Source organism: Ylistrum balloti, unplaced genomic scaffold (assembly GCF_031769215.1).
Source record: "Ylistrum balloti isolate Yb309-2 unplaced genomic scaffold, AGI_CSIRO_Ybal_v1 Utg370330, whole genome shotgun sequence".
NCBI classification, from domain to species: Eukaryota; Metazoa; Mollusca; class Bivalvia; order Pectinida; family Pectinidae; genus Ylistrum; species Ylistrum balloti.
The window spans coordinates 433545-458102 of record NW_026782240.1 but is presented as its reverse complement, the minus strand read 5'-3'; the positions used below and the strand labels follow the sequence as shown (position 1 = coordinate 458102).

At 33.0% G+C, this 24558-nt stretch overlaps 2 protein-coding genes across 2 annotated transcripts; one reads left to right on the top strand and one right to left on the bottom strand.

Annotated features, from left to right (window-relative positions):
* Positions 1-651: 651 nt before the first annotated feature.
* On the bottom strand, positions 652-9474 carry LOC132553466 (histone chaperone asf1b-A-like). Its single transcript, XM_060217714.1, has 4 exons — positions 9366-9474; positions 6090-6205; positions 5301-5477; positions 652-3798 (listed from the first exon to the last, which is right to left on the bottom strand). The coding sequence occupies exons 1-4, from the start codon at positions 9472-9474 to the stop codon at positions 3562-3564; spliced, it is 639 nt and encodes a 212-aa protein (XP_060073697.1). The 3' UTR covers positions 652-3561.
* Positions 9475-12689: 3215 nt separating this feature from the next.
* On the top strand, positions 12690-13340 carry LOC132553474 (uncharacterized). Its single transcript, XM_060217723.1, has one exon. The coding sequence runs from the start codon at positions 12690-12692 to the stop codon at positions 13338-13340; it is 651 nt and encodes a 216-aa protein (XP_060073706.1).
* The last annotated feature ends 11218 nt before the right edge of the window (positions 13341-24558 follow it).

Genomic DNA, 24558 nt, shown 5'->3' with positions numbered 1-24558 from the left:
ACACATCTTTTTTTTTATTTGCAGATGTATGAAACCTTCCTGTATTGCTAAGATTTTATAAAATTTGAAAATAGAAGTTGGTTTCTATTGCTTTAAACCTAATTTTAAAATCAATAACTAGAAATGTCAGTATGACATTAACGCCCTTACACTTACCTTGCATATTGACATGTATCACAGGGGTTGGAGACAAGAATTCTAGAATTGTATTGGATGGCAAAATTGTTAATGGTATAACTGCACCTAAAATTAGATTTTCCAAATGGGATTCAATCTACAACTGTAATCCTGTAGGTTGAAGCTACACAACAGAATGAAAGTCACCGTAACACCATGAGAAATTGTATTTTCTAAACAGGATTCAAATTTTATTTAACATAAATGAAAAAAAGTCCAGGAAACTGCAATCTTGCACAATATCTGAAGTGCAAAGGTCAATCTTCCACAACAATCGAAGTGCATAAAACAATAACGCCCACCAATATTTGGATTTTCTTTTACCAGAATTCAAACTTGATCTGTATCTCTGTTGTTTCAAGGCATACACTAAATTTAAGTCATTATTTCAAATTGCAATGAAAAAACAAATGGATAGACTGAGTTACACTACCCAATTTCACGTTGGGGGCATAAAAACAAAATTATGCAATGTGATTTTTTTACTCAGTTTATTTTAATTGATCAAATACACTATTGTATTTTTCAAGTATAAAATTTTTCAAATTCACAAAAGTGAATACTCTACCTATATGAAGTACATTACACCAGGAATGTCTCTCATACATCCCTGATTACACACATATATATTAAATAATGAACAATACATTGAATATCATTAGCATTTCCATTTCGAAACACAATGAACAAGTTTTTGCAAAGTTCTTTCCCTCGATGAAATAAATATTTGTGTATAGACTGTTCTATTACTTAACATATAGGTAACATCAACATGACTTGATACATCATAGGGAAAAAGGCCATTATCAGGAATTTTCAGTTTATGTTAAAAATGGACCATCCTATACACTGGGGAAATGGGGACAATTTCATTTTGCAGGAGCCTTGGTCCTCTCCAGGATTATTAATATATCACGGAAAACATTTTCTATAAAAAAAAAAAAAATTTCCCATGGTCCAAAAACATTTGATCAATACCAAGATGTAACAATTTTCATTTAAAAAGTATGTAGTATAAACATCATTACCATCCTGATGAAACAAATCCTCTTCTTCAGAGATAAACTGTAATAAATGTGATGATTGTACCATATGGTGCATACATCCCATGATAGCGTCAGACTTAAGTGCTTTGAATGTTTACATTTGCATCATATTTTCTATGGCATTGTCTATGCAACAATTGTTTGCTATATAATTTACACAAAATTAACAACGCATTTACACTGCCATACAATCAGAATAAAAATGTCTATGATGTTTTCATCCCTACATGGAAAATCAATATTTGATGTCAAGGCCATTTGATTATGATGTTCATACCAAACAATGATTTCCATACTGATCTATAGATTAAAAAGATCATTTACATTGGATAGTTGGTAATGCTACAAATACAGCTGTATTATTTACTATACATATTTTTCTTCTGCTAATTCATATTGTGTACTGGTACATGTTTCGTTTACAGTAGATGACTTACATGGTACGTAAATCTTTTTTTTTAACGAGTATTTTTATATTTTCAATTCTGGAACCCTTACAAAAATCTGAAAATTCCTGTACCAACACCTTTTATTTCCTTATTCCAACTGGAATATGGTGTAAATATGATAGTTATTTTTGTGTTAATTATATAGATTGTAATTGTAATTTAGATAAAGCCATATAAACATCATATTAAATGCTGTTTTGGTGCAAAACTAAAAATGTAAACATTCAAAGCCTTCAAGCACGTCGCACTCATATGATGTGCATACCATATGGTACAACCATCACATTTACTACAGTGAAGATTGGAAGATATTACAAGAAAAAATTGAAGTCAATTATACACTTTGCTCAACCTTGATGTACAAGTTATGTATACATACATTGCACAACATTTTTTTATCATATTTGTTAAAAGATGCTGAAATCAGTTCAACACTATTTGTGACAATTACATGTGCTAACAAATGACCTGTTAGTGAAAAGTTTGGCAAATGCATGTTTGCTATATCAAACATAAATTCTTGTTAAAAAATGATAGGATGCTTATGACATTTAATTATGCAAATATGTATTTCTAGATACCAGAGGATGAAATGTTGTTTTGTGACTTGCATGTATGTCCCATCAAAATTTAACACTTGCCTAAAGTTTTAAACACAGGATATCAATCAATTTCTTATATATGAACATTTAAAACTTTACCATGAATTACTTAGCTTATACACTGCAGCATGTTATTAAATGATCATAAAAAAACTTACTTTGAATCAAATTAAATTTCTTATTACAAAAAACTGCTTAAACTTTCAGAAACAGCAATGTTATCATTAACAGCCCATTTATGAAGGAATCAGTACCCAGTTTGAGGATAGATAAGTCATCAGAACAAAATGACACTGATGCCTACATTTCTCAGTACATTTTCCTCTATATCCAAAAAGTCACATAAAAACTTTGAAGCAAGCTTAATCTCTCGTTCCACACTGATCACACTGGGATTATTTCCGACAAATCAACCCTAAATAATAGCACTAGATTATTACCCAGGACTCCTATTAAATATACTATGGCATTAAGTAATTACACAAGTGTTCTCCTGGTGATCAACAAATACAAACAGGGTTTGTATTTCTATTAACATATAAGGTAAATATGTGAGCAAGTGCTACAACACCACTGAGGAACTAAGTTCAACACAAAATTGTTTCCTACAAACTAAAGCCCTAATTTTGCTATATTTTTACTTATTTATCATTAAAACCTTGACTTCAACACTAACTTATTTCCCCTAATCAAGAAGGTAGATTTTGTAAATATATCTGATCTCTATTGAACTACCTATTTAACAGATGTAAATAGTAAATACAAAGACAATGTTGTTTGGATGGGGCCAGCTGGAGCCTTTCATTTTGGTATTAATTTCTAAAAATTGAGGCTTTGAAAAAAAAAGTCGTTAACAAAAGAACTGTGCAAAAGAAGGTACAATGACTAATAATACTTAATATACCACAAATGAAATGCAAATGTAGTTTGCATACATGTACTGATCACCAAACACCACCCTGGCATTATAATTTGAAATTTGATAATAATAATAGCATTTATTTCATCTTCAACAGGCATGACACATGGCTTAGGTTTTAAACCCTGGAACAAAACAACTCATTTTATTAGAACACAAAAAACTGTACTAATAAACTTTTAACCTTATTTTACCTCTACACTGGGGCACTTCGTATAAATGAGTTGATGAAATTTAATAAGAACTATATCAAACACGTGCTTAGAGAATGGTTTGCTACTAATTTAAATGTAAATTGTTATCCAAGCACACACTGGCTTTTGATGAAGAAACTTGACACAATAATGAACAAGACGATAACATGATGATCACATTTCCATTTTTATATTATCGCTTGTCCCTAGACTTGAGCTGTTGTTGTTCATAACTGCTGCCACAGGTTTGTTCAGCACATTGTCTTTATTGTCTACACACATTTGGTTAGATTCTGATTCTGTGTTTGTTGCTGGTGGCACATTTTCATCGGCAGGTGTTTCACCATTGTCATCCCAGTCAATTTTAAATCGTGTCACTCGAGGATTGGTGGCTAATAAACTTCTTTCCAGCTGTAAAAAGAGAAGCTTTATTTATCTACAGTAATCTGATCTTGACAATAATACAGTACTGATCATGAATGTGGCATCTAATGACATACATTTCTCATAAACCATAATTCATTCATAAAACAATATCTCTACTGATCACAGTTACTTCAATCTGAAGAATAGCATGCCAATACTAAATTGCAATTTTGGCCTAAAAGAAACTGTAGCATTTGACAGGTTACTGAATTTATTAACAGAGGATAACATGACACAGAACTGGATCAGTGAATGCCACTTGCACTTAGAACTGCATCTAGAAACTTTCCACTTACATGTAGTTTAAGGGTTTTAAAAATGAAATTGGAATATCATTATATTTCATATTCAAATAAACTGCTTAAAGGTAACACGACTTTTTGGAATATGTGATTGTAACATGATCATTGAAGCTTTCATGTGACAAAATGGTATTAACATTTACTGGAGTAAAACCTTTCTCTATTGCAAAGAAAATCTAGCAAGTATGACATCCAATAGAATACTGATAGTTAATATAATATCATGTCAACATTCATACTGTTTATTACATGATCTATTTTGTTATTAGCAAAGCTCAGAAAAAAAAGAAGATTGAAACTAGAAATTATCCTGAGCCCTATATGACATCTATCAAGGCCCTGAGACATCGAAAGAAATTAGAATGCATGTTAATTCTATGAGTTACAAACTGCAATTATCCATAAAATTACATTGTTTTATATCTCTTTATTTCCATTAAATAACAGGTTTGATTAGCATCGCAGTTTAACCTCTGGTTCTTGTGACATAAATAGCGTGTTCATGTTTCATGATATACTACCAGTTACTATATTTTTATCTGGAATATAGAACATCATAGCTACAATGTACCATATTCCTTGTAAATGAAGTGTCAGAAGTTGATCAAGCATATCAACGGGTCATTAACTGATCAATGTTCCTCACATGTCCTACAGCAAGGTTACCTATCCTCAGGGAAATTGGGCTTCCATGAAGGGCTTTCACTATGAATTTTACAATAGTGGTTCAAAATTTGTGAAAGTAAACCTCTGCAAACTTATAATGCTGAAAGTACATAGTGGATTACAGCAAAAAAAAAAAAAAAAAAAAGAGAAAAAAAGTGGGATATTTCGATTGTATCCATAACATTAATTTGCTTTTTAGACATGTGTTCATTGTTGTGATGCCAGTTGAAATATAACAACATTAAATAAGGGAATGTTAAAACCTATAATGCTAAATAAGATAGTTTAAAACTATCCATAAAGTGCAACTTTCATCATATTATTTTTGTGAAAAAATTGAAAACAATTTTGTCAAAGGTTTGATAAGGTAATATAAAAGATAATGACTTCATCATGGTATGCAATCAAACATTGTGATGAACCTATCACTTCATTGAAGATGGGGTTAAAAATTGTAAAATGATATACCCATTGTTTTTATAATGATTTGGACATTCTGCATAGCATTATATAGCATACCTTGTCATATTGTGGAACCGATGGTGGATCCTCTCTCAATTCTTGGTCTTTGTATTCGTTGTTAACATAATAACCTACTCTGATGAATTCTCTGTTTCTATAAGAACATGTCAATAACACAACTGTTACGCCTACAGCATCAGCAACCGGGATCTTATCTGTGTTCGGAGGTCCAGCCTTCAACAAAAAGAAAATATCAAAAAATCATACAAAAAATAGCTCTATTATATCCCTGTCTTTTTATGAGTTTTAATTCTATAAAATTAGACAAAGTTTTCTTTATATTTAAATAACAAATTTTCAAATCAAATTTCAATTTCAGTTCAAAATCAAGTTAATTTCATCCCAAATCATCGGAAAGTTGTTGTAAATGTGTCAAAACGTATTTGAAGATTGAAAACAGACTCCAAATTTTCAGAAAATATGCCAATCAAAACATAGATGGACTACATTTAATAAGAAATGGACTCTGTTCCCAAATTCTTTAAAGCAATTGCTTCATCATAGATATGTTATAAATAGCAGACATTTAAAGCAATCCCTTCATCATAGATATGTTATAAATAGCAGACATTTAAAGCAATGAGTCCAAGTCTGAATCATATGCATGTGTTTGTCTACCAAGGATGATTAACCTAAATTTGGTCCACCACAATTCCTGTATAGTACATGTATATATGCTAATTTGTGTTGTATAAAATATATGTAAAGCATCATAAAATGATCATGTGAGCAAAGAAATTAAGATGATGAATCCTTACATCAATATATTATCATTTTGTATATTACCTGAAAAACAAACATGTGTCTCCCTCCAGGAATAGGACCAACCAGAACGGAGTCAAGTGTTTGATCATACTCTTCACTTTCTGCAGCACCAACATAGATTATTTTCCATTCTAAATCTGTGGAACACCAAGAAGAAATTGTATGAAATAAGTCATCCCAATATGTCAACAAACACTGCAATTTTTTTTTTACATATTTTTTATTTTACATTTATCTACTATTTTAGGTAAAAATTCAAATTTTGGTTAAAAATATAACTCCACAAACTGCATGTATGATCATCAATGGATAGCTGTCACAGAGTTACGGTTCTTGATGGTCAATCTGGTAGCATTGTATATTAGATATTTGATGACAGCTCTATTTTAAATAAGCTCTAAATGTAATTTGAGTGACTGAAGAAGAAGCTGTTTATGATGGGTTGATCTATTATTTGAAATACTAAACATACACAGCAGCAAATTTAGCTATAGGTTTGCCCCAATTTATATCACAATTCCATATCATTGTCTTAACTGTTCAAGTATGTTTTCGAACCACAATAGCGACATTGTTGTTTCAGAAATATGTTTAATCACTCAAGGGTAAAACAATTTCATAGTTTTATGTATTGGTGTCATTTCCTTGTCTAGTGGATACGAAAACAAACATTCAGGATTAATTTAGTCACTCCTAAAATAGGACAGTGTACGGTTGCTTCAGGTTGTAAAAGTCAAGTGACTGATATAAATTAATTCTGATATTTCTTTCCTCCCTTCTTAAATGTATATATTTAGATTCATCAGTCTTCATAAACTCTGACATTATCAATATGTATTGTAAGGAACTAGATATCTCTCAAAGCATACATTGTCTCTATCACTTAGGTGATAGAATGTGCTTCTTTGGTTCAGTTGGTAGATCCCAATCATTATCATGTCAGAGACTTGGGTTCAATTTTCAGTTCCAATTGGGGGACAGGAATGTGCATTTTCCCTTTCCTTTCATGTTGGCCCTGAACAAAATTCCCACAGGTTGTGGTGTTTAGAGTACTGAATTGAGATTCTGGGAATCTTAAGAAAAACTGTAGCGTGATGTAAAATGAGCAGATTGGTTTGAATTGTACAAAGTGTTACATACAGTCTCTGTCACACACCTGACAGAGCATGCTTCTTTGGCTGTTAGTAGAGCCAATTTTTTATCATTCCGGAGACCCTGCATGATAATTTTGAATAACAGTATTTACACATTAGTTAACATTTATTTGAATTGTTACCGATATATACTGCATATCTTGTAGCTGAAAATTTCTGTTTTTGGTTAAATTTTTTTTCTTACAGCTCATTTTATTACATGTATACGGTTCTAAATGAAAAATATGTCAGAGGCCTTTTTACCTGTTTTTTCCTTGTACATAGCATGCATTTTTCAGATAAAAGACGCAACTAAGCTTTTCATCTATTAATACAAGGACGTACTACCTTGGAAAGCTGGCTTGCTGAACTTTCTTTTTGCAGGCTGACCTCCTGACCTATTGAACATGATTAGTTACGATATACCCTGACCTGTCAAGCATCCACTTGGAAATAAAAACATGTACTAAAAGCTGCAAAAATCTTAAAAGATTACCATACATGAACACGCCATCATTTCAAATATCTTAAATCTCCTATCAAGTACATGATTTTAACCAGAGACATATACCGTAAAAACCCACGTAATGTCCGCATCTGTGTAATGTCCGCACCCCTTTTTTAACACAAAAATCTGGGGAAAAAACCCACCTTCCATGTAATGTCCGCGGGTAAAAAATGCAAATTGAAGCTGCCGATTTCATTTCACGTACGCTAATGTCGTAATGGCCGAGAGCATGTCGCATTGTGTATAACTTACAGGTACCATTCAAGAATTCACTTAATTGTTTATAACAGTTATTCTCCATAATGGTACAGTAAGCTTACCAGTATGACAAGTCCTCATTTCGATAATTGGTGTTTTGATAAGGGTTAGCCCAGCAGTGTTATAAACAGCTTGGGTCGTCTCCTCACCTCGAGTGTGAGTGAGTGACAGCGTGTGATTAGCCAATTAACGATAACTATACAGTAACATGACCCGCTCATGACCCACGGCGCCACTGACCCTACTGACATACCATCAGACGACGAGAACGCCATTTATTACAACGACCAGACAGAGGAAGACAACTTCAACGCCGAGGAGTTCTTCCACAGTGACGACGACGACTTCTTTTCGAGAAACGCTATTAAACCGGCCTGCTATGTATTAAGACTTTCTGATAAACGATCCATAATCAAAATGGGGAAAGGGGAATAACTCTAACTTTATTCATGTGACAAAGTCAAACAAAATGGCTTCCTATTACGAAGGACGACACAATACGAACCTGTAACGAGAAATTGGAAGGAATTAACCATGGAAACTATAATAAATAATCATAAATAATCATGTTTGGTTGAGGAAACATCATAGAAAAAACCATAGAACGATAATATAAGGTATGCTTGGCTTTTAAGAACACAATTCAAGGAGATATGATATGAATTGTCGGAAGGAAAAAGTGTCATTTCCTCTATATCTCTGTAATGTCCGCACCCCCTTTTTTGGATTGATTTTCGGTGAAAAAAAGTGCGGACATTACATGGGTTTTTACGGTATATCACGTCTCTGTTTTAACCAATAAGGACAGCAATACAAGTACAATTTATTTCCTGTTCATCTAATTTTTATTTAAATCTTAAAGCACACCTAGCTGGGAAAGTTGTACTTAAGTTGGAAATATAGTTAATAGAGTTTTACCCCTGTGAGCATTACCAGGTGGGTGCATCTTACAATTCATGTATTTGAGCGAGGCATCTAATTTGAGAAAAAGATGAAAAACTTGGAATAGTGCTTAACATCTCATACTACTAATCACGTGCTGAACTTTCTCCGTTAAGAATGCAAATATTTTGATCCATATCCTAGCACAGCAGATAAATCTATTTCTGTTGGCGATTACAGATTATACCTTTAAGTTGCCAATGCATATATAATTATTGATTTACGATCATAAATACGGTCCAAAATTCTAATTGTAACAGTATTTCTGTAAATCTCTTATGATTATGTCCATTGTATACATTCAATCATACACTTATAAAATTGTGCTATCTTTTACCAATGTTAAAGTGTCAAAGGCAAGGCATATTGTTGGGGTTTTCTTTTTTGCATAAATACGGTTTCCCCCCAACCGGCATTTTTTTCTCAATTAAAGGGATGACATTACATGATACATACCTTCCGTTAAGTCTTCCAAACACTCGAAAGTGATTTCAAATTGAAAAGGGTTAAGAAATGGTGACGGGTTATCTAGAACAACAACATCTAATATGTTAACTTTAGCCATGGTTATTACTATTCTTCACATTGACTAGCTGCTGTAAATGGCGCCAATGACAGAACTGTTATGATTGGTTTGATTGGTTTAAGGAGAGTCTGCAAAGAAGAACACGGCTATTGATTGGATTATATTGTTGGCTTTGATACGCATGCACGACACGGATATCAACTTCCGGGTTTCCGCTGGACACGAATCAGGCCTGTCAAACAGTCAGACCGCAAGCGAAACTTCGGCAACGTGTTTGACTGTAAGTATTTTTCAACGTATACCAGCAAGAGTAAATTCATTAATGTTTGTAACACGTTTGGTGTGGTTGACACAATCTTATAATTGTTTATTTCTCCAGATGATTTCTTAGAACCACAGGAGATCTGCACTGCCTGAACACTTGACATATATATATGTCGCACATTTTGTGTTTTTCTTTGAGAAAGGACTTTCATATATCGATGATAAGAAATAGGCACTGCCTAAAAGCGAGCGCAAATTGGTCAACAAGGTGCACATTTTGAACTGCCTCATCCATGTCTGCACTGAATCGTGTTTTTAAAATTTGCTTTATATTTCGCAAGATTTTAACAAACATCGGCATATACACATTTATCATCATAATCATCATCATCATCATCATCATCATCTCCTTATTCTAGAAAGAAATGCAGCATCATGAACAGGAGGTTGTTTGGTGGCATAGTTGTAACACACTAGTCTTTCATTTAGCTGTCGATTCCCTGAAGAGATACTTGTTACCTCCCGCAATTAGACCCCTTGCATGGTTACAACAAAAAGCCTAAAAGCGAGCACAAGTTGGTCAACAAGATACACATTTTGAACAGCAAGATCCATGTCCGTACTGAAGCAGGTTTTTTAATATTTATTTCATTTTTTGGAAGATTTTACAGAACATCGGCACATACATGTGTAACGATGTATCAGCATCATCATCAATGTTGTTGTCATCATCATCGTCTTCTGCTTTGTCTTCTTCTTCTTCTAGAAAACAATGCATCATCACGATTAGGCTGTGGTTTTATGGCGAAGTTGTAACACACTTGTCTTTCAACTAGCCATCCGGGATTCAATATCTCTAAAGGGATACAGGTTTCCTCCCACAGGTAGACCCATCGAATGCTTAGAATAAACAAACTTAACTGTTTGATTTGGCCTATCTATTTCCATGGTGACAGAAAAAAGTATTTAAATGATGAACTTCCCTATAGTAAAAGATACTACTGGCTTAATAGGTGTGAAAAGTTTTGAGCAATTATCTTGAATGGTTTCAGAGCATTGGGCCAGAAAAACTGAAATTTATGATGAGGATTATCTATTTCTATGGGAACAGGAAATTCATTAATAAAGTCTTTGACAACATATCTAGACTATAAAAATTGACAAAAAAATCTTCAGAATAAATGTACAAGAGTTTCCCTTTTAGAGTATAAGACATTGCAGAAAGAACTAGCTACCATCTCTGCTTTAAAAAAGAAAGGAGTTAGTAGCCAAATTATGAAGAAACACAATGTAGTTCTAGTCGGATTTGTAAGGGCAGCGTTTATATGTTTAACTAGTTTTCATTATTAAAATCAGGATGTTTTCAACCACCGTTTTCTAATCTCTTTGTTATTGAGAGGTTTCGTTCTGTTAATTAACAAATCATAAAAATCTTTAGAACCTTAATGTTTTAAGCAATTTTGACTTGTCTTGGTAGAAAAAAGAGAGTAAAGTTGTAAACACTGCTGAAACAATTCTGTTATACATGGTAATTCGGAAAATCAATATTAATTTATGTATTTGATTGAATTTGTCATGAAGAGTTCTTATTTTAGTCACCAATATTACATAAACTGTCTTTTTTCTGGGGGGAAAAAATAACTACTAATAGTTATCTCATCATTGTGTCCTATAAGTGTTTGATGGGAAATTTCTAAACATCCTAATACTTGATCATAATTCATTTCAAACAGTTATCGAAAGAACCTACACATCTTGCAGTTTTAATGCTGTAAGGCGACGGGACAGGTTTTACGCCAAATCAGGACCTTTTGGCTGCTTCTGTGTAAGAGACAATGTATTTCTCGTTCACGGAAAGTTACGAAAGTTTTTGAAGGTTAAACCGGATATCAGGTACATCGGAGAACAAATGTGATCTAATCTTGAATAGTTAAAATGGAATTTTTTTAACAAGATGTTTGTTATATGCGTTTCAAAGCATTAAAGTATATATTTGTTAAATTCATTTGAATTATTTAAGACTTTTAGTATGATTTTATTTTCACATGAAAAATTTAAAAGATATTTTGTAGATCAAAATTATTTTAATCAATTCAAGGGGTCTTCTGTTCTCATTGCGTGCTGCGGTTAGTTTATTGTAGATATTGAAGTTCCAGCAACACTTTTGTTTGAAGTTTTTCATATGGGCAGGTTGTTGGAGTTGAATTACCACACACAATACCATGAAGTGCTTGCTGTGCTGGCGAACGATAAATTGATGATAATAAGAAAAAAAGACTGGAGATCGATATTGATATGATATAACATAATGTTTTAATTGCTCAAGACTCTCGTTTTAGTAATACATATATCATTACCAATCATTTTCAGACCTTTTTGTAATTATTATCCATTCGATTGAGTTGTTTACATTCTAGTCATCTGGTCAAATGTCTGTTATCAGACCGATAGCTATGACCATGGATAATACATTATATTCCTCAAAGTTGACTGTTTCATTAGCATTGGTGCTCTGATCAACTGATACTGGATCTTAGCAGAACTATATATGCATTGTATATATACTCTCAAAATTAAATTATAATGTAAAATGAACTCACCAATAGTCAGGACCATTTAAACTAGGGTTTATAGTGTATGAGGAATAAAAATAATACACAGCCTCTGCAAGTCTGGGATAAAAACCGGCCAAACTCTAAATGGAAAGTCAACCAATTTTCATGGTCGTCAATTATCAACCCAGGCCAGTTCCACTGCATTTCTTAAGTCCCTACTTTTTATAAGCCTGAAGACCACCATTTACTACCCAGATGGTTATCCCTTTATCAAGCATTCACATAAAATGTAACTGCAGTGTTCTGATGGTTTTTTTCTTAATTAATTGCTTTACTTTCGTTTTGTTTTTCACAGGTATGATGTTAAAATGAGCAGAGGACTACATTACAAAAGTAGTTGATTTTTTGAAAACAGCTCTACTCATAGCTATAAAGATGTTAAGCAGGACAAACATTCAGGAAGCAAACAAGCACCTGCATGCTATGCATCAACGTATAGCATCACTGGAAAATACCATACAACACCAGAACCAAACACTTATTGACAGGGACTTGATGTACCAGCAACAGTTTCAGCAACTGAAAGCTGTAAAAGAGGAAGAAATTAAAGCACTCCAGAGCAGAATATATGAAGGAGAACATGATTCTAAGGAAAAGGACAAACTGTTGGCAGTCCAGAAACAACTAGCAGAAGAGAAAGATTTCAGAATTAAAGATCTGGAAGAAAAAGTTGATAAACTAAAACAGATTTTGCAGTTTTTACCAAATCTTAAGTCTATGGTTAGTGTGCTTGATTCAGTCAGTCATTCAGAGTTTCTTACGAATGGAGATTTGGAAAATATCCATGGAAATCTAAGGACAAACCATGTTTTGTCTCATACACCAAAAGCTTCATCATTGGCTAAACATTATGTAACTAACCCAAGGTCTAGAAACTTTTCAATATCAGAAGATAGTGATGATGATCATTCACCAATTACTGATGGAAGACAAGAGACTGGTTTAAACGCTGATCCAAAGGACCTCGACCAACTCCCCATCATGGAATCTCAGGATACACAACAGGGAAAAGAATATTACTTGTAGCCTTTAAATGTAATTTATTTTTTGAAAAAAAATGTTATTGATAAATCATTTTCATATATATTTTAACTTTCAGTAATTTGAGAGTTTCATGGCATAGTTTTACATTGCCATTTTAGTTGAAATTTGAGGTGTTTCGAAGGATAACACAAAGAGGTTAAGGAGTCCTCTAAGTGGTGCTGGTTGTAAGATGTATTGTTAGAGGAATCGTAAGTGGATACTGGAGTATTCTAATAGAGCTCCTAAGACGATAGGTAACAACAAAAAGATAAAGGATCGAGCATCAACACCAGGGATTCAGTGACATTTTTTTTTATAATTTATTCAATAACTTATTTTATAAGTTGACATGTGTTGCATGGCTAGGCCAACCATCATCAGGTTAACATGTTTGGGATGGCCTGGCTAACTGTCGTCAGATGATTCTGATAAAGCCTACAAAGTCACAAAATCCCTGGTGTTGATGCTCCATCCTATATCTACTTGTTATTTGATATGTTTGTTCTGATTAAATCATTGTGTTTACAAAAAAAAATTTTTTTTGAAAATTCAAGAAGTAAAAATTATATTATTATTGGAGTACACTGCATAATTGAAGGCCAGGTATTTAAAACTTTGTCATATTTCTCAAGTATCAAAAATATTCCCTTATTACAGAAATTATCAACAGATATTCATTTGACCACTAACAATCCATAAAAATATTGTTTGTAGTCATGAGAACATCTGATATGAATACATTGAAAATAGGCCATGGGGTTGTTATTTATGGAACAATGGAAAATTTTAAAAGGAAACATGTCAAAACTAGTCTTCACCAGATATTCCAATTTGACACTGATAGCCAGCTGATGTTATGAAAGTCATAATTTGTTTGTTCATGCATGTATTGTATCAGTGTATAAAAAATATCAAAAACTCCATGCCTGGTAACAAAATAAGCTCATCAGTTGTATTTTAGTAAAAATGCTACAAACTTATATAGCTTATGATTACTGTAACTATCATTTTATGTAATCCACCATACTTTCTTTATGTTACAGTCTTAATGAAAATTTCATTTATTACATAGGTGTGAGGGATCATCCTTTTGGGAGTATTTTTGAATAAAAAAGTATTTTTGTATTGGTTGTGAATAGGCACTATTTGATTACACAACATGTACATATCAAATTATATGTTAAAATTAATAAGTGAATTTATCTCATTTTCTATTATTAAATCTGCAATAACACATTATCAATTCCATTATAAGAAAATCATCAGTCAATAATCATACTGTTCATACATTAGATATTACTTTGAAAGATTTTCATATATTTACAAATATTTCACTGAATCCTTACAAAAGGGAATCATGATAGCACAAGCAATTAACAATATCTTCTCCATCTCCACTGTTCCTCTAGATTCTTAAACAGTTTCTTAGGTGTAGAGTAGTAACGTGTTCCATAATTTTATGATGTGTAATTTATTTGTCCCATAAATTGCTAGATATATTGCAAGTGATGTTCTTTCTCGAGATTTCACTTCACTCATGCCTCACAGATACATGTGTATTAAGAGATTACTAAAAGAAGCATTTGCTGAACAAGGTAAACAATTCATAATTTTTTCTTTCTATTGGAATATACAGCGTTAGAGTTTAAGAAGTTTAACACATGAGAAAAATCCAGGGGCCATGCCTTTTTAGCAATGGTATTACTCCAAAGATTAAAGTTCAAATAAATATAAGAAGTTTTGTTTCATTTTATTACTCCATATAACTAATAACTTTAGAACTTATCTTAGCAGTAAACACGAACATTTGAGATGAATCAATCACTTCTTTGTACTGTTATATAACAAAGTAAACACAGGTTGTTATTTACATGTGATACCTTGACATATTATAATGTTTTTAGTGATTTGTGCCATTCTTGATGCTTGCAATGCTTTACCTGTGTTGGTTTTTGTACCATTATATACTCAAAGGATAAGAAACACAGAGTAAATTTGAAGATGGTTCTAGGCAAGACTTCCAGTAAAGTGTCCAATATCTTTAAGTAAGAATGAAGCACAAACTGAAAAATCAACAAATTGTATCTGGTAAATGATTTAGGAGTAATTGAAGGGAATTGAAAGAAAGAGAACTCTGTAATCTGAAATTGGAATGAACTGATTGTGGGAGCTGGCTAGTCAAGAAAGAGTATGTACCCCATTCGTTTTCTCCACAGCCCTGGTTCTCCAAGGCATGAAGTTCATTGGGATGTTGGCCCACTCTTCCAAGAGGGCTGCTCTCAGTTGGGCCAGAGTAACAGGGGGATATTGGCGTCGTCGAACCTATCTATCCAGCTGGTCCCACAAGTGCTCAATAGAGTATAGGTCCAGTCTGTATGGCAGCCTGTCCATTAGGTGGATATTGTTGTTAGTGATAAAGTAGCAACATATCCTCACTACATGGGGCCGACCATTATCCTGCTGGATGTGAGGTTGTTTTACTGCAATAATGTGACATGTGATCAGAGGATCTCATCTCTATACCGAGCGGGAATTAAATTACCTGCTACCGCAACCAGTGGTGATTTAATTCCATGTGAGATTCCTCCCCACACGGATCCAACACCCAAAACTGTACTATGCAGCTGTTGGCAAAATGTTCTCAACAATGTCTGTATACACGATGTCAACTATCCGCTCGAAATAGGGTGAACTGGGACCCATCAGTAAACAAGATCCACCTCCACTGCCTCAATGGGAATATTTTGGGGGCATGTGCCACCACCCAAGCCATATGACACTGGCGATGAGCAGTGGTAAGTGGCAGACATACAAACAGTGACGTGCCAGCAGACCCAACTGCAATTGCTTCCTTACAGTTTTTGCATGGATAGGTTGGTTATGATTACTTATGGTAAATTCAGTGGCAGTAAGGTGCTGATTGTGCAAATGCATGAGACAAATAAACCTGTTCTGACGTTGTGATGCCCAGACCTAGGTCTGTCAGCAACCCACCCAGTTTCCCTTAGATGTCTAAGAAGACGTTCTATAGTGCAAATATTAGCACCAAAATGTCTGGCAACCTGCATTTGACCTTGCATAATCAATGCAATGGCCTGACTTCTCTGAACTTTGTCAGCCATGCTATTGTTTCATGCTATCAGAAATTAATCAAAATATCAGAAATTGATGTGTCTCTATGAAGACTACCTTATGATATGACGAGCAGTGTAACACAATGTCACAACACTGCTGTATGAAACATTGTTTTAACAAGGTGAAGATCTCTTAAGTTGAAATAACTTGTGTCCTTTTGCTCTTACTCTTGGCAACAAAATATATTTAAACTAAAAAAAACTGCTGTGCATGAGATTTTCCCATTTTATGCTTTCCCCAGATCACATCACAACATTCGATACAAGATAATGTGCACTGTAACCTAGAGAGTTGACGGATTTTCATTGATTTTGAACAATATTCCAAATAATGTCATCCTGCCTTTCTTTACCCCTCAAGTATATTTTTGGCTAACCATCATCAGATGGTTGGCTATTCAAATCACCTTGCGTCTGTAATCCATAATCCGTCCATGTACCTATAAACACTTTTTGTTATCACTCTTTCTTGAGAAGTACTGGATGGATCTTTCTCATATTGCATATGTAGGTTCCCCTTGGTTCCTAGTTGTGCCCAGTTGATTTTGGGACTGATCAAGTAAACAAAATGGCTTACAGGTGGCCATCTTGGATTTTTTCAATGAAGTTTGTTATCACTATTTCTTAAAAAAAAGCACTATATAGATCTTTCTTAAATTTCATATATATGTTCCTCTTGGTCCTTTGTTGTGCCTGTTTGAGTTTGGGACTGATCAGAAAAATAAAATGACAGAAGGCAGTCTCATGGATTTCACCTAGAAAAGACTGTTATTCCTATTTCTTAAGAAGAACTGAATGGATATCTCTTAAATTTCATACATGTGTTCCCTTAGATCTCTCCTAATGTCCATTTGATTTTAGGACTGATCAGAAGAAACAAAATGGCTTCCAGGCGACCATTTTGGATTTGGCAGGTAAAGATTATCATCACAATTTTTGCCAAGGAATGTTCAAATGTCTTATTATTAAGAGCAAAAACAGAGAAGAGAAAAGAAGAAAAGAAATATCCAACTTTCAGAAAGCAAATAAAGATCAAACAATGGTGGGCACCAATATCTCTCTTGGATCTCTTGTTTTCTGAATTGCAATTGTGGTTTCTTATTCAGGAGTTTAGACATAGCCTAATTCTGATACATTGTTTCAATTTGTAAAATTGTTGATGTACATTGTAAAATTGAGTTTTCATATACACTGTACAGTGTCCTTGCCCATCTTTACCCTAGCTGCTTCAAGTTGCTAAACCACATAAAAACAAAACTTTACTGTGTAGCTGGATAACTTTTGTGATCTACTGAGAGGACTAGACATTAGAACTGACACCAAAAGGGCACCAATGCTTATCTAATAACAGGTCATGTGGTTACTCCAGAATTCATATACACGTATGAATATTAGATATATGGAAGTGACCAAAAGGTCACTTTTCAAATAAAAGCAAATTATATCTGTAGTGGTCAAATGGTCATCATTGGAACCTGATGGATCCTATGAAAGTCCAATAGATCTGGACGGGATCCGATGGTCAATAAAAGATCAATTCCCCTCAGTAATGAGTAGTGGCCAGATAGGCTATGTGGAGGTCAGTTCATCTCAGTAGGGGTCAGATGATTGCTATTGGGGTAAGTTAATCTCAGTAGAGTTCAGATGGTTGGAGTCTGGCCTAATTCCTTGTTGCTGTGGGGATCTCAGTTTCTCTCAGAACTTGTCAGATGGCACAATATGAGTCGGACTGTTGCTATAGGATTTATAGTTCCTTTTGATAGGGGTGTGATGTTTTCTGTTGGAACCAGTTCCTCTCAGTAGTGGCCAGATGCATATGGTTACTGTGGAGGTCAGTTCAGATCGGTAGGAGTCAGATGGTTGCTGTAGGGTTTAGTTCCTTTCTGTAGGGGTCAGATGGTTGGTTTTACTGTTACTTGTGAAATCATTTTGACTTACTATGGACATAGTTATACCATGCAAGCATTACCCAACGACCACATACTGGATATCTATGTAGTTGCGATTCAGTCTGTAGCAAATACATCTATTGCTGTGATAATAATGCTTGTGTATTCATTAATGTTTGGTGTTTTTTTAGTGGTAAAACTGTGTTGTGTTGTTGAAAGAAAAGTTGTTTGGTTGATGATTTTTAATTGAGTTAGGGTTTCATTTCCATGAAAATAAATCTATGCAAAATGACAGATTATTTCTGACAAAGCAGTCAAATATTTAAAAAAAAATCGTCAATGCTTCAAAGCCATACCCATATTAATGAAAGTAGTATATTTATATACAGAAAACTGAACCATATTGATGTATACAAAATTATATTCAATGTTTTAATTAACACTAAAGAAATTTTGTCTTCATTGGTTGTGATGGAATCACTTTTTCTATGTTTAACAATTTTAGAAGAATTATCTTCAAACACCTTTATGTAAATAAACTTACATGGCTATATATTCTCATTATTATATACAGAATACCTTTTGCATTTGTTAAGTCATTAAATGTAGCTGATATATGTTCAATATTTACACTGTATGTGATATTCATGAAGTACTGAACATAATATGCTTTTTTAAATTTTTAACTTTACATTCCATTATTTCATGTTTCAGTTTTTAGATATCTTTCTGAAGAATTTGCTAGAATTTTGATTTGGTGTTTTTTTTATTTTGAAAAGTCAATTGTTTGTTATCTTACCGAATGAAAAATGAGATTTTATATCTCATCACTATATTCTTGAGTAATAAATTCTGTGAATAAATACAAATCATTATGATTGTTTTGTTTTATACCTAAACCATATCAGTGTTGATTTTTGATATTTAATCAAAAGCAAACAAAAATAAAGGTATGTAATCCATGCTTTTGGGGATAGTCCAGTATAATCAGCCATGTGATCAGAAATTGAGGAATGACAATTATGCATAATGTTACTGACTTCATGTAAAAGGTGATTACATGGATTTATATTAGTTTACCTAGTCGAAAAGTAGCATCCTTAGTTAGCTGGAATTCAGAATTGTTCCAGTGATAGGTCATGTTTAACATGATTTGTTTATTTTCAGAAATAGCTCATACTTGGTTAGTATTATTAGTATGACAGTTTGATGAGATCCACATATCAACCTCAGTAGCTGATGGGCAGGGCCAAAAATGGGTCAAATTGACTGAAATTTCCAAAAATCTTCTTCTCAATGCCCAAATAAAATGGAACCAAATGCTCTTCATGGATGTGAATTTCATAACCCCAGAGCCCCATATTTCTACTTGGGGAGGAGGTTAAAATTTAATTTAGTGTTTATAGGAAAATGACATTTTTTAGCATAAGTTGTTTATTTTCTTTTAGAAATAGTTCAAACTTAGTTAGAATTATCAGTATAAGCTGCCAGTTCGATGAGATGCACATATCGACCTCGGCTGACCCCAAAACTGGATTAGAAGCCTTAGCATAGGACAGCAGTTAATGTTTTGCACGGTTTACATTTGCATTATGTGTACAATGTAGTTAAAGTTATTGCCTTTTTAACAAAATAATTTCTATTACATGTAACAAGAAGCATTGTAGCTCAGGTGACCTTTAATGCCCATGGGCCTCTTGTAAGAATCCTGTGTCTATATGCTTGAAATTCTTTACAAAGCAAAAATGTTGTTCAACATAATGACAGAATAATAACGTAACATAATTTTTTTAAGAATTGAAAGTGGCTGTTGGCTATCCTCTGGTTTCCAGTCAACCTCCAAATGGCTGCTAGTGGCCATCTTTAATATAACATGGTTATACTTATTGCAGTCATCATAAAATGTTGCAGGCACAGCTAGGATCAATACTGTAAAATGGTTTGTGAAGTTTCAAGGAGATCCTTTTCATAGTTCTTCAGAATTAAGGAAGACCTTCCTGAAATAATTAAACTTTAAATGTTAAAATTCAAAATGGTGACTGGCAGCCATCTTGGATATCCAATGAAATTCAAAAGTGGATGCACTAACTGTAAACAAGAACAATTACAGAGCATTTGTAGAAAAAATCAAGTATTGAAGATCTCTACACTTTTTCTGAATAAACATAGCTAACTGGAAATTATTCAGGGGATGAATATGATGATTAGGTTAAAAAATACAGCTTATTTTTATAGATGGATTGCTGAACAGAAAGTGTAACATAAAAATTAAGATCAAGGCTTAAGCTTTTTCTTTAATACATTCATATTATACAATGTTGGTTGTAGATCAAACCAAGGATTTCTATTTTGGATTGGTACCAATATTGATACCTATACATGTAGTCTAGATATTTTATGCTTTTACCTGAAACTAGGTGCAACAGATATTATTTTGGTTTTTCATGCAGATTGTTCATTTCAGTTTTTTATTCTCATAACTGAATACATAAGTGTTGAGAAGGTACAACATGTGATTATACAGTAATGTATAGATAGCCTACACATTCTATACAATGTACAACAGGTTACCCAGGAGGGTTTAGTTTATCTTTAAGAATAGTAAGAAATTTACATACGGTAGGTTGTGCAATGTACTGAAGCTTCAACAGTTCATCAAGTTGTAGAAATTAATACAATTTGGTATGTTATGATATCGAGGGTGAATATATAAATTTCTATACTGTACCAGTTTTGGATTTCAGCATTTAAATACATATATAATGGAATTCATCCCCTTTTTCATTTGAATCACATATCAAACACTTCCTGTCTTTTCTGGGTATATTTCTCCGTCTTCCAGTTTCTATGGGGAGATTGAAGTTACATGTTCTAAAGATCCTTCTGTTTTTAATAGGTAGTTTGATTAGATAACTTTCAAGTTTCAGTACATTTTTATACATACAGAAATATTCATATTACTTTCCCAGGATTGTTGAAACTGACTATATAAAATAGAGTGCAAAACATTTCTTAACCAAGTAATATTTACATTGATAGGGTTTTGCCATACATAAGACAATCCACATTCATTAAAAATACTCTTTACAAATTCAATCCATGGTGAATTGGTATTATTCAAAAACAAATACAATTTGCGTGATAATTGATTTTGGCCAAAAAATTTGCCATTCTTATTTTAATGTTAATAATCAACAGATATCGCCCAAGTTCTCCGTAAACCATACTGTTGGGTGTATGTTTCAATACATTTAGTATATATTTACAATATTTCATATGTACATGTTCAATAAGGTTCAACTTTGAGAAGCCCCACACTTCGCAGCCGTATAGTAATATTGGCTTCACAACTTTATCAAACAGATCAATTTAACAGTCTATTGATAAATTATGAGTACGACATCTAGCAATGACTCCAAATAGAGCTTTCATACCTTTATTATATAGATCTTTTATATTCTGATTAAACAATTCATTCCTAGAAAAAATAACTCCTAAATATTTATACCACTTTACAACTTCTATAGTTTTACCATCATATGTAAAACCTAAGTGTTGGGGTTGTCTCCCCTTACCGAATATCATCTCTTTAGTTTTTTCGACATTAACTTTTAATTTCCATCTTGTACAATAGTTGTTAAAGGTATCTAGTTCCTTCTGTAATTCAGTAGGAGATTCACCTAACAAAATCGTGTTGTCAGCAAACAACAATACAAACAATTTAACATACATGTTTAGATCATTTTCAAACTTTGTACTCAGTGTGGGTAGTCCCACAGCACCATTTTCCTCTAAATAACCTTCTAAATCATTCAGAAATAAAGAAAATAAGAACGAAGACATATTTTCGCCTTGCCTAACACCGATGGTACAGGGAAATGACTCAGAATATTCACCATTATTAACTTTTTTTGCTTTTATTCCATTGTACATATTAAAAATAATTTTAAAACATTTTCCATCTATCATATTTTCCTGTAACTTGTTCCATAAACCTATTCTCCATACCGTGTCAAACGCTTTCTCAAAGTCAATGAATGCACAATAACACTTTTTCTTTTGATTAAATAATAATTGCATAATAGAATGAAGTGAGAAAATGTGATCAATGGTGGAATATTTTTTCCTAAATCTAGCTTGATTTTCCAAAATAATCTGTGATGCATCTGCATAGGAACTTAATCTATTGTTAATTACAGAGGTAAACAATTGACTAAAACAGCTAAGCAAGGTAATTGGTCTGTAGTTTTTGGGATCTTTTGGGTCTCTCTTATTTTTATAAATAGGTATTATATTGCCATCTAGCCACTTGCTTGGGTAAATACCTGAATCAAAAATGACACTGAAAAGTCTTACATAAACAGGTAATAAAATATTTGAAGTTGATTTAATATATTCATTTACAATATGATCATTGCCACTTGACTTATTAGTTTTCAATGATCTGACAGCTGATATTATTTCTTCAGGAACAATTCTGTGATTTATAATATGATGAGTATTGTCATGGCATTGAATATTCAGTTCAACAACAGACAAAACATAGTCTGGAATAGTTTCATTCTAATCAGGGTTAAGGTTTTTGAAAAACTCGTAAAATGTGTCAGTATTTGCTGCACTAAGTTTGTATGCTCCATTACAATTAAGTATTTTCCAATATTCTTTTGGGTCATTACTCCTTAGTTTTTTAAATTTTCTTCTCATCATAATTCTGTTCTTTTTCACTTTAATGTAATATTTGTTTATATCTTTTTTCTTGTGATATAAGGCCCTCTTTTAAAATGTTACCGCCATATCTTTTAAAAAGGCGTTTAGCTTTTCTAAAGTTTTGCCTTGCGCTTTTACAATCACGCGTAAACCATGGTTTTTTAAAAACAAAAATTGAGGTCGCCCTATTTGGGTTGTCTGTAGGCGGCTTAGTACCAAAACTTAATTTAGCTGAGTCAAGGATGATTGAACAAAGATCACCTATTACTCTTGTAATAAAAGTATTGTCAACACTGCTAATAACCTTAATATCATCATTTCTTGCCATGATATTGTTTACAAAGGTATCCTTATCAAATTTCATTCCATTTTGTCAGAACTTCATTTAAATGTTCCCTTTGTGGCATGATATTTTCGGTAATGGTGGTCGTATCGGGAGTACCATATTTCAAAATAACAACAATTGGGTTGTGTACATCTGAGTATAAACTAGATAATGGTTTTACAACAAAATCATACACCCGTTTGAAAAACGAAGGGTTTACAATACAATTGAGTCTTTGCAGGTAAAATTACCAATGTGTAGTTGTTAAATATCAACATTGTACCAGAAAAAAATGTTCCTAAAAGTCTACCTTGAGGAAGATGTTAATCACCCAAAGCAGATTAAAGGAAACTTGAATAATCTGGACCAAATTTGAAATGTTACAGTAATCTCTTGTGTAAAACTTAATGGCAGAAATTACATGTAACTGCATTTCAAGACCAGTCAGTGTAAACATTGGAACCATCACATTGAAAAACATCACACTGTGAATATCACTAATTATATTAAAATGTGGCACATATTAACTCTATGGTTGCATTCGCAAGTCAGAATAATCAATATTGATATTGACTTTGTAGAAATGCATTTAAATATGATTTGCGTAAGGTTCATAAATGAGAGATATTACTTAGAATAGAATTTATCAGTGTTCAAAGTTGGTTTGTCTACCTGATTATGAGTTGTTTTAAAGCCTAAATACAACATTGTTTCAGTATATGGTTTTAAGATTTTAAACATCATCAGTAAATTCTTGAAAGTGCATTTAATTGTTTTTTATGCAAGTTGCTTATTATTAGCAGAAATACTGTCTTGGTTAGGATATCTACAAATAATTAACATAGTCAGATTACAAATCCTAATCCGTGATTTTGAACAATGGAAATGTAAATATGTTTGTGTGTTCATGCGGGTTTGGTTACTAAATCTTTTGGTAGGAATTGCTATCATACTGATAATAGTCCTCTTGATTATGGGGAATAAGGTGAAACATTTAAATTAATTATTTTTTTCTGTCACTCAATACTACAGAATTGGGGGGGGGATGGGTTGGGTGGGGTGGGGGGATATGTAATTTTCAATTAATGCACGGAGTTGCATGAATATTTGATTTCAAACCTATTTCATAAAAACATCCTTTTTATAATTACTTTACTGGCAAAATT

Coding starts and splice junctions, on each gene's coding strand:
- LOC132553466 (XM_060217714.1), bottom strand. CDS start 9,474: ATGGCTAAAGTTAACATATTAGATGTTGTTGTTCTAGATAACCCGTCA. Junction 5,478..6,089: donor GACACATGTTTGTTTTTCAG/GTAATATACAAA, acceptor TTTTTGTTGAAG/GCTGGACCTCCGAACACAGA. Junction 3,799..5,300: donor CGGTTCCACAATATGACAAG/GTATGCTATATA, acceptor CTCTTTTTACAG/CTGGAAAGAAGTTTATTAGC.
- LOC132553474 (XM_060217723.1), top strand. CDS start 12,690: ATGTTAAGCAGGACAAACATTCAGGAAGCAAACAAGCACCTGCATGCT.